Source organism: Panthera onca, chromosome A1 (assembly GCF_046562875.1).
Source record: "Panthera onca isolate mPanOnc1 chromosome A1, mPanOnc1 haplotype 2, whole genome shotgun sequence".
Taxonomy (NCBI): domain Eukaryota; kingdom Metazoa; phylum Chordata; class Mammalia; order Carnivora; family Felidae; genus Panthera; species Panthera onca.
This window is the reverse complement of record NC_138339.1, coordinates 194,561,977-194,573,922: the sequence shown is the minus strand read 5'-3', so window position 1 is coordinate 194,573,922 and position 11,946 is coordinate 194,561,977. Positions and strand designations below refer to the sequence as shown.

General features: G+C 33.0%; 1 protein-coding gene across 2 annotated transcripts in view; it reads right to left on the bottom strand.

Annotated features, from left to right (window-relative positions):
- Positions 1–11,946, bottom strand: part of DACH1 (dachshund family transcription factor 1) — a 438,758-nt gene that overhangs the window by 108,985 nt on the left and 317,827 nt on the right. The window contains exons 5-7 of one of the 2 annotated variants that reach the window (XM_060637011.3): positions 9,052–9,187; positions 8,608–8,652; positions 5,676–5,810 (exon numbers count right to left, since the gene is read on the bottom strand). In XM_060637011.3, the coding sequence (XP_060492994.3) occupies positions 5,676–5,810; positions 8,608–8,652; positions 9,052–9,187 (316 nt within the window). The remainder of the gene's footprint in view (positions 1–5,675; positions 5,811–8,607; positions 8,653–9,051; positions 9,188–11,946) is intronic. The other variant, XM_060637012.3, reaches the window with a different exon arrangement.

The window sequence follows — 11,946 nt, the reverse complement described above, 5'->3', positions numbered from 1 at the left end:
GCCCAGAAGAGTTTTGGGCTGAGCACTAATGAATAAAAGGAATATACATCCCAGGTAAAAACAAAAACAAAAACAAAAAAAAAAACAAAAAAACCCAAAACTGTATCATCTGGGAAAGGACAGAAGATATTTGAGAAACCTAAAAGTTCAGTGGGACAGAACAGTCAGCAAGATGCACAGAGAAAAACCTAATAAACACTAAAACCCATATTTTATATTACAGGTATGTCATAGGATTCACATAGTAGGATTTTCTTAAGTTATTATTGAAGTGTTACAGCAAGTTCTGCTTCTCGAATTATAATTCATAAAATAATAAACCAGTGCCTTCATAAAATTTCACCTAAGTTTGACTTTGCATGTGCAATCTGCCATCTGCTTAAGAAAGAACTCTGGAATTCAGAGAAATTTGTTATTGCCTACTGTTATGAATTAAAAGTATCATTATTAAGTTCAATACCTTTAACTCACATGCTTAGAAACTGAAGGGTAAAGTCACATTAGGAAGTGTTTAGGGAGAATATTTTATAAAAGGCTTTGAGAGATGCCAAGAGAAATTTTATCTTAAGAATGAAAGTGAAGGAAAAGTTACACTGTTGGAATTTTAAAATGAAAATACTCAAGGCCCTATGTACTTTAACATTATCAAAATACAGAAATTTCTATAGAAAAGGGGCTTTTACTCTATATACTTCTATATAGTAACATGAGATACTAACAGGTTAAGATTTGTGATATATGTGGGTAAAACAAAATAATATTTACCATTAATTTGTGTGATGTCAATCTAGAATTTAAAGGAAGGCTATTTTTGAAGACTCAATCCTAATTCAAGTAAAATTAGAATTTTTAAACATTGAGAAATGTGCAAAAGGAAATACCCTTCAAAAAAATCATTTCCACAAACTTGAGAAAAGCAATGACATAGTCATTAAAAAAAGATGTTTTGTAGGAAAATAATCTATATGGTTGGAGGCTAAGAATAAAACATTAACAAGAGGAAATCCCCATACGGCCAGGTTGCTAACTACTTTTTTGCTTTTAGTGCCCTGTCCTTAAATTAAGAACACCAAAAGAAACCTTTTATACAAGTATGCTAACCATTGGAAATCTTGAGCATTGCCAACCAAACAAAATATGCCACAAAAGAAATGTTTTATGGCCTGAAGCAAATCCCCTGTATTTCCTGCTGCTTCTTAAATTATTTCTGCTTCTAAAATGGCATGAGTCACCAATGAAAGAAAGTCCTCAAGAGTCACCAACAAAGGAAAGTTTTCATGTTTTTTCGTGAAAACAAATAAGGGGAAAAGACTCAAGTATAGGGAAAATGAGGATACATATTAAGTAAAAATGTATAGCAACAAAGGAGAGAAAAAGGGACAGAGAAAGTTTTTGCATTTCATCTGGTTTACTATTCTGGCATTTGGTAGATATTTATCAATTCATTGTGTCATTTTGGCATACTCAGTCCAAGACTGAAATACATTAATGTAAATAGATATTTAATAGTTCAACTATACATGCTTAAGTTTTCTATAATTGGGGAAAGCTGATACTATAAGCTTATCTGTATCATATATTTGATTTTTGCATATATGCAACTTAATTTTTAATTAAAAAATTAAATTTCATAATAATAAAAAATGTGCATATGAGACAATATGAAGGTAGAAAACATGCTCTAAAATGTGTTGAAAATAGCAGCGATTTGAGAAAAAAACAAGAAACAAATTATGTATGAGAGAGTAACATTGTACATTAGTATCAATGGACAAATATGCAGGGAATAGACAGTTTCCACATAAAGAAACAATGAGTCTGCTTATACAATTCAAATATCAATTATTACTGCCTACTCCACGAAATTTAGAAGGAGGGAAAAGATCAGCAATGATTTTAAAATCCAGAAAGCTCAATAGAACCTGGAATCTGTAAAAGTCAGAAGACATAACATTGGTTTTGGAGCTCTGAGCTCTACCAGTTTTCCTAAGCACGTATCTTTGACAAAGTCCTTATCTTAGTCAAAGTTTATAATAGCAAAAGGATTTCTCCTTAAACTTGGGATGACTGATACATTATTATGTCTATTACTTCTTGATATACTATACCAAGCTGTTTTTCACATTTATATTTTGAATGTACCTTACATTCTTCCAAGTTTCAAAAACCTATTAGTGTTTTTATTTTTAAAAATAAGGAGTGAATTTATTCAGCAGCTAGGACTTCTGAATTTAAATACCTTCAGTTAACGGTGACTTAAATATTCTAATAGAGTGGAGTTGATAGTTTTTTTAATATTAAGAAGATTTAAAAGTGCTTAAATATTACTGATGATTAAGACTTTAGACCACAGTGATTCTCAGCATACAAATTAATTTTGGTATCTATTTTTAAAATCAATGTTTTCTAAAGAATTATTATCTTTTGAATGATTTAAAGTGGTAAGCAGCAAATTGCATATAGAAGTTTGCGCCTAAAATGACACAAACATATAATTAATTTCTCTACAAATGTCTCTAAATTAAGTCACTTGTTTTAATACAGATATGTGTAGTAAGAAAGTTACAGGGCTAGTATGAGGCACATGACAAATGTAGTGATGAAAGAAAACAATTTTTAATTTAGTAGACTCTATCAATCTGGAAAACCATGAATATTTACTATTAATTCAGTATGCTGAAAACTAGATAAAAGTGAGAGAGTATATATAAAAAAAAGAGCAACATAAAACACTTACTATAATAGTATTAACATCAATCACAATTTCTATGATCATATACCTACATTTGAAATCATGAGTCCAATGGTAGTTTTATATTCCTAGGAAGAATATTAAAATAAACATTTATTTTCCTTTATAAAATACACATTAAAATACTGGAAAACCTTGGGCATATAGTCAAGGTCTTTATTCTGACAGCAAAATTTCAATATGATAAGAAGTACCATTAATGATATAGAAAGTTTTTGTATAGATCATCTTCAGAACCTTCTACCATTTCATGTAAATGTAGCTTCTAGAAGTTATATAATTATACCTTTCCCATCCTATTACTCCTTAAAGAGTATAATCTTTATAGTTGTTTTTACTTTCTTTTACTATCACTTAGAATCTCCTAATGATTCATCCCAGATCAGTATGGATTCATAGATTGCCTAGAAAATGTAATATACAGATAACTCCAAGGAGTTTATAGCCTTGTATTTGGAGCAGACCAATGAAAAAGTAATTTCCAAAAAACAAGGCAAATATTGTAGTGAAGATTTTTGGAGCAGGCCTATAGGAAAACCAGAAGTGGACTCCCTCAATCAACCCAGTATGGTATTTCAGGAAAGGCTCCATGGTGGTAAAATTATAATAATAATTTTAAAAATAGACAGATAGAACTCATGACTCTTGAAAAAAATAGTTATGGAAATAGTAGGGAAACTCAACTTGAAGTATCAGTTTGTACAAAGCTCTCTACCAAAAATTCCAGTGGAACTCACTATTCTAATCACTACCACCTTTGGGCTTTGATATTTTACACCCAGCCCTTCTCCATTAGGTTCTGGAAAAAAATTAAGCCCTAATATCTCGACATCTATTATATGTCATAAAATAACTTCCCCCTTATGCATTCCATGTGAAATCAGCTATGTAGTATCCATGGGAAAATTGAGAAATGAATGACTCAATCATTTTCTGTAGGACTTTCTTCTTTCACAGAACCCTGATGGAGAATGGTTGCTTAACTTATACAATGAATTCTTATATTTAAATATTTTTACTTAAAATTTACATCTCCTATGAAGCTTTCTATTTTCTCATGATGCTATTTTTTTATATTTCTACAAAGAGGTTTTGATCAAATATAAAATCAAAATTGTCAAAATTGTCAAAATATATGTAAGGTACAATATATAAAATATTTTTATTCATTGCTAAAGAAGAGCTTGTGAAAAAATAGAATTACATATTTAGAGACCATCTAGCTCACTGATGCATTGCATATAGTCCATCTAGCTTAGTAATAGCATTTGATATCAAATTTCAAAATGAAAAATTAAAAAGTTGCCTTAATGCTGCTCTCAATTATGCCTAGACTTTGACATATTGGCACCTAGAAAAGATTATCATTTTCTCACTGACATTCCATAATGCAGATAATCTTTTAAAAATTTTTTTTTAAATGTTTTTATTTATTTTTGAGACAGAGAGAGGCAGAGCATGATCAGGGGAGGGGCAGAGAGAGAGGGAGACACAGAATCTGAAGCAGGCTCCAGGCTCTGAGCTGTCAGCACAGAGCCTGACGTGGAGCTCGAACTCACAGAGTGTGAGATCATGATCTGAGCTGAAGTCAGACGCTTAACCTATTGAGCCACCCAGGCACCCCATGCAGATAATCTAATTTGTAGAAATAATGTACTCTTTCTCCCCAAAGGCTCAGCATGACTGTTTGTATGTTGAATGGAAAAAAGTTTCATATAAGCATTTTTACTTTTTGTGAATAGTCTTTTTCTAAAAAGTTGCCCCACCCTAACTTTGTCTTTCTCTAATCATTTCTTTCTGTTTGATCATTAAATACCCGATTTTATTTATTTTCCTTTTTGACAGCTAATTGTGCTTTTGGTGTGTTTATGTTTTCCAAAGAGTTAATCCTTTTTATAACGCTGATTATTTGCTATTCATGTCAAAAGACAGTCAAAGTACCCAGTCTATATTAATAAAATTTAAAAATATTAAATTAAGATGAAAAAGATGTGGAAGAATTCTTATAATCACAATTCAAACCTTACTATTTGAAACACTAAATTTGCACCTCTAGCACAAATTTTTAACATGCCAAAATAATATTTAAATTTCTTCATGAAAGTATTTTATGAAATAGGACATGAAAATACCAATATCTGCCTGTGAAAATGGATTAGGGTGATACAAATGAAATACAAATAGGAAACTTTCAGCTTTACACAATCTGGGCTTTGTTATTTGTTACATATAATATTTTTTTATTTTTTTAATTCAAAATTTATTGTCAAATTGGTTTCCATACAACACTCAGTGCTCATCCCAATAGGTGCCCTCCTCAATGCCCATCAACCCCTTTCCCCTCCCTCCCTCCCGCCCCCCCATCAACCCTCAGTTTATTCTCAGTTTTTAAGAGTCTCTTAGGTTTGCCTCCTTCCCTCTCTGTAACTTTTTTTTTCTCCCTTCCCCTCCCCCAATGGTCTTCTGTTAAGTTTTGAAATGCTGCTAGTACATTGTTTGGTAAGATTCACTTCTATTTCCTCATTGATCCAACGATCATGTATATTTGAAACCAAACATATTCAAAATAATGCTTCTATGTTATCGTAGCTCTATCAGGTAAATAAAAATGACAATTGGCCCTAGTAACATTGAGAAAGACAAACAGTAGGTCTTTGGAAACTCAGTGATAACAATTAAAATAAACTGTCCACATTTTAAAGGTACTGGAAAGTAAATTATCACCTACCTGTTGTATGTAAGGAAAAACAGCAGATTTACATTCATACTTCTTTTTTGCTGAAGAGGCTTAATATTTACCTAATATTACAGGTTTTTAACATGTTTATATGCCATCTTTTGTGGGATTGAATCACTCATTCTATGATTAAAATCTAGTCCACATGTTGAACAGGAAAATCAAGGCCACATAATCATATATTACCTTTCTCAATATGCATCCTTTTCGATTCATGTCCCATATCATGACCAGCCAAATCTCCCTCTTTGGGCCCAGGGAGGACGTTTGGTGATAAACCCATCAGCATCTGGTTCATGGACAACCCATTCTGATGGACAGCTGTCAAGCCCGAAACAAAAGAACAAAGACAGAAACACCATAACACACAATGTTCGAACAAATTAATTAAACTCATTTGGACCCAAAAATAACTAAAATATGATGGTCTAAATTGGTATTATAATCTAACTCTAAGAATACTGAGAATTGGTAACCATGATAATCTTAAGAATAAGAAAAATAGTGGAAATGAAAACATTTTATCTTATCTTATTTTTATTTCACAAAGAATATAATATTTTTAATATCTGGAATACTTTTGAATGGCCATTACACTATGAGCACTAAAAGCTGTTAGCTTTCAACAAGTTAAGGCACTGAAATAACTGTTTCAATATTCATAATCTATACTAGTCAATAAAACACAAGGTTTCATAGATACCAAAGTACTTCTTTAAAATTTGGATTTGAACTCAAACTTGAATATACAAGTGCCCAATTAATATCTATTAAATGGCTGAATGAATAAAAATAATAATTGCTTTCTTGAAGTAGTGATAGTAACCTGTAACTGCTGAAATAATAAAGTAGATAACAAAACACCCTTATGATTTTCAAAATCCAGTCAATAAATTTCTTAATAAATTGCCCATGAAAATCCTAGTTGGATGAATACATATTCCATAAAAACTTACCTTCTCTGAAAAAATAAGATTTTTTTTTGAAAATATCATAAAACTATATTAGGAATTATCATTTGGAAATCACCATAGCAATAATTGTGTGAAGGAAGAATCTTCACACAATAGAATGCAGATGATTCTAAAAGGAGTGGAGTGAAAGTTTGATGAAAAATATAATATCCATGTAGTCTTAATATGTTTCCTCACAAGACTTATTATTGTTACTTATTACTTACAAAGGTTTAAAAAAAAGAGTAACTTTACAGCAGAGAAATCTAGTATTTACCACCTTAACCAAGAGATAATTATGACAAGTATGGGGAAAACAAATGTCTCCTGGAATGATACACCAAGGGCATGCTATCATGCTTCTGTGATCCTTGCCAAAATTTCCTAACTTAAGTCTAATCATGAGAAAACAAAAACATCCAATCTGAGGGAAGTTCTACAAAATAAATGGCCTATATTCTTTAAAAAATATCAAGATACTGAAAGACCAAAAAGACTGAGGAATGGCTCCAGATTAAAAGAGACTAAAGGAATATGACAAGTAATTGCAACACGTGATCCTGGGTTGGCTTTTGGACCAGTAAAGAAAATCTTTTGCTATTAAAAATACTAGTGAGAAAAAAAATAAAAAATCAATAATAGTGGGAAAGTTGGTGAAATTTGAAAAAGATTTATAGTTTAGAGAATGGCACTATAATAATCTTAATTTCCTGATTTTGATTAATGCTCTGTGGTTATGTAAGAGAAATTCCTTGTTTCTAGAACATAAACAATGATGTATGTGAGGTAAAGAATATGATGTCCACGATAGGAACATTAAAGTGCCATTAGGCCAATATCTCTTTCAGAGATACTGATGATTGGGTGAATATGTGTAACGAGTGTGAAAGAATTTTTTGTATTATTTTTGAAATGTCTGTTAGTCTAATTTTCAAAAAAACACATTTAAAATATGCACATATGTGAACATGTATTTGCATATGTGTGTGTGTGTGTGCATGCATTTGTGTGCATGTGTACGTATTTCCATTTGGACAATCATGGTAGTCCAAGCATACAAAAATTTCTCCTTTGTTCTTTCAAGAATAAAAAAGAATACAATGATTAGTTTAAAACATGAATGTATAACAAAATTATTTCAAATTGTTCCCTACCTGCCCATAATTTCCATCTAAGTGTCATGAAAAAATATTTTTCTTTCTCTAGGACAGTGTCTTTTCACTGACGACATCTTATAAAAGCATAAAAAATGAAATGAATATGCATCATAAAATCTAATATCAGCACTGCACATAAGCATACAGAAAATATTTTATATGAGAAATTGTTTTAACGAAACCAAACTTTGGGAATTAAAGTTTGCCAGCCCCATCAAATGTCATTGATTTGGAATGGTTATCAAATGAAAAAAAAAATGAAAAATGAAATATGGCCTTTTGTATTTTCACTTTTATTAATACACAGTGATTATCATCTCTTACAAAATTAGGGAAATATGTTCTAGACAGGCCAAATCAAGTACTCATATTTAGAATTATGTTGAACTATATAATTATCAATAATTAACTACTTTTTAAATAATTGTATTACATACAATTTAACCTAATATTTGTTATCTATCTCAATAATATTCATGTTAAGGATTTCTGCTTTATGCAAACATTCTTTATGATTTATAAAGACACTTTGTAGCAAATGTTTTTCCTATTATAAAAATATTTTCAACAACCAAATAACTTCAGTAAGTTATGTGTAATTAGATATAGTTCACACCACAAACATGATTCCTTCAAATTAACTAAATCTTGGAAAGGATACAATGGATATTGATTCTGTCAACTGATATAGTCACTGTTAATATGTTCATTTTATTGGAAGAAAAGTATTAGATTCTTAACACAAAATACAGATACAAAATAACCAGTTCATTGAATGGTATTTTTAACTTTACTCTTGATTTTCTTGGTTAAATATCTAAAAACGTTATCATGAAATACAATAGAGCCCCTGCTCTTTAGAATTTAATAATAATATCTGACAATGATATGCATCATTGACTTACTAATTCAAATCCTAAAATGTAAACAATTTAAAATTCTTCCATCCAGTGGTCATAAGAATGACAAAGCAATTTTTTTAAGTCTATCGTTTTGACTGTTACTTACTTTTATTTCTCTCTGTGGATATTTTTCTCAACGCAGGGGTGAATTCTGAAAATGGATAAATTTCAAGAACTGGGGGGGGGGGGGGAGGAGGGGACAAAGGAATAAAGTTGAATAATCCCTAAGCCATATACCTAGCCACTAGCTACCTGTGAGCTGGAGGTGTTTACTTCAGAAACTAATCTGGAAGGTTACTTTCTCTGTTTCATAGCTCAAATCTTTATGTGTGGCATCAAGGAGAGGGAGTTTATATCAGAACCTGTTAATGTAGTACCATACCTCATGATATTGCAAACTGGGAAACATAATTTTGAGAGATGGCTATTGCTACAGAGCTTCAGAACATGATACATCTGAGATCTATTTGGAATGAGGGCATTTTGATTAGAAAAGCCAGCTGCACCTAATAAAGTTTAAAATGGTGACAAGTAGAAGTATGAGACCTACGGATTCTGTCAGAAGAGCTCTCGGTCCGTGCTGGGGAGCTGGACACGCTGCTGCTGCGGTGTGATGATGGGTGGCTGCCAGGCCTCCGGCCCTCCTCCAGAGAGGGTGCAGGCGAAGGGCTGTCTGGGACTCGCTCCTGGGGCACCGCGGGAAAGAATCGGGGGAGAGAAGAGGTAAATACATGGGAACTTGACCTCCTTCGCGAGTGTTGATTTTCGTTAATGCAGTACTGTAGAAATGCCAAGGAAATAAATTCATCCTTCGCTGACATTTTAACCTTTCATTTGAACAAAGCCAAAGTAGGGAAAGACGAGTTAGCAAACTGGTTCTACAGGCAAGCAGATCAGCAGATGCCAATCCCCTCTTTGGATAAAAAAGGAGCCCAAGAAGGCAATCCTTTCATTTTTATTTTTTTAAGCTTACTTACTCATCAAGTGGGAGAGAGAGAGAGAGAGGAAGAGGAGGGACACAGAGAGAGGGAGAGAGATAATCCTAAGCAGGCTCCACACTGTCAGGATGGAGCCCAACATGGGGCTCCACCCCATGACCCCCGTGATCATGACCTGAGCCTAAATCAAGAGTCCGATGCTTAAAAGACTGAGCCACCCAGGTGCCCCAGAAGACAACCATTTTAGAGCCTATTAGACAACACAAAACAACAGAACAAAGCAGGTTTCAATTCTAGACAATTATCAATTTAAAGAAATCCCTAGATTCTATCGCTTCAGCAGTGTCTAAGGATCATTTAGCACACAAATTATCAATGTGACAGACCATAGTAACAATACCAGAGGAGTTATTCACAGCTATTTCATCATGGCACTGCTCTGGACACACTTGGATGGTCACATTTTAAGGCATCATAGAAATCGATTATTATTTAACATTGGAATAATTTTGTTTGATTCAAATAATTCTCAGACTACCCCCTTCCCTTAGCTCCAATTCAACCACATATATGTATTAGGGGAAATTCATGAAATACATATTAGTTGTAGCCCAGGGAAACTTGGTATTGTATTTCCTGATACTATTTTGTTAACACATCCCATTCCATATCTCCCCTGCCAAGCCCTGAACCTTCCCCCTTAAACTAATGTGCAAATATATCATATAACTGCCTCCAATGAACTATTATGGTGTTACAGATTAAATAAGATACCTACTTATTAACATTTTCTTCTTTGAGCAGTAATATATTTATACCTTCAGACATCAAGGCACATAGGCCTTGAGGAGCTGTCTTTTCCATAATTAATAAATATTTGAATGGTTAAAAGCAAACTACATATGTAATAAATAAAATTAAATAAATGAATAAATAAATACTTATTCAGGTGCAAAAATGCAAATATTAAGAGAGCAGGCTTTAAAAAATATAAAAGAAAAAAAAAGTTCTAAAATATAACTAACTTGTGAGAGGTCAACTGACCAGTGAGAATGAGGGTCATGCATATCTTTGGTCTCAGAGGCCCCATTGGTCTGGTCAGATTCCCATTAGGATGGTTCCCATTCCTGCTTTGCATTAGAATCACCTGGGAAGTTCTTAAACATGCCTATGTCTGGGCTTTGCACCCAGAGATTCTGGTTTACTGAGGATTAGGGGATGAATTGTGTCCCCAAAAAGAGTGCAGTCCTGATCCCCAGTACCTAAGAATGTGACTTCATTTGCAAAGAAGTTTTTTTGCAGCTGTAATTAGTTAAAATGGGGTCATACAGGAGTAGGGTGGGCTTTTAATCCAACATGACCCGTGTCCTTACAAGAAGACATTGTGAAGAAATGAGAGAAAATGTCCTATGAATAGAGAGGCAGAATTGGACTTTAGAACTGAGTTACTAAGAATGCCAAGGATTTCCAGCAACCACCAGAAGCTATGGAGAGACAAGGAATAATTCTACCTAGATCTCAGAGGAAGCACGGCAATGCTGACATCTTGATTGCAGACTTCGGGCCTCTAGAATGTGAAAGTATACATTTCTGTTGTTTTAAACCACCCAGTTGATGGTGCTTTGATACAGCAGCTATATACACTGAATCAGAAGTAGAGCCCAGACATCAGTATATTTTTAAGACTCCAGGTGATTTTAATGTGCATTTAAAAGTGAGCACTGCTGGTCTCATTCCTGTTTAATTTTTCAGTCCTGAACATTGTTGATAAACATCTTCCACATATATGCGAAGTCTTAATTTTTGAAAAAGCATGACAAAGAAAACGAAAATAACCAGAAAAAATGACCAAGCCCTCTTCCAAAATTCATGCCTAAACCAGTTTCCCATTATATATATTCCATGGAATAAAAGTAGTCCCATAAGAAACTTCATGACCAAAGATTTGAGAGGTCTCTCAATACTGTAGCCAAAACAAAGGAAAAGAGAAACAACAACAACAACAACAACAACAACAACAACAACAACTAAAATCTTTCAAGAGTTTCAATGCATATTAGAATCTTGTTGTAAAGATAACATTTTGAACTTGAGGAGCTTTTGGACTAATCTAAAGTGTGTGGGTTGGTTTCTGTAAAGGACAATTAAAACCTCCCACAGGAGAGATGTAGTATCAATATTATATAACACTAGCCCTTTACCTTAATTGATTAGAGGTTAAGTGTTCTATTTTCTACAAACAGCAAAACTGGTATGTAGGTAAATGTAAACCTGACACAATATATTGTCCTACCCGAGTAACGTGGGGTTGCATTTGAAAGACCGAAAATAAGCAAGAGAGAGAAGTGGGGCAGAAGAGAGGAAAGAGGAAGACATAACCCCTCAATATTAATATTTACAATTAACTTGTTCAGGGAAGTTTATGACACATCATACATTTGTTATACTAAGGGATACCAATATAAGATGGTATCCAACTGTGCAATTTGGAGGTGAAAATATTTTGG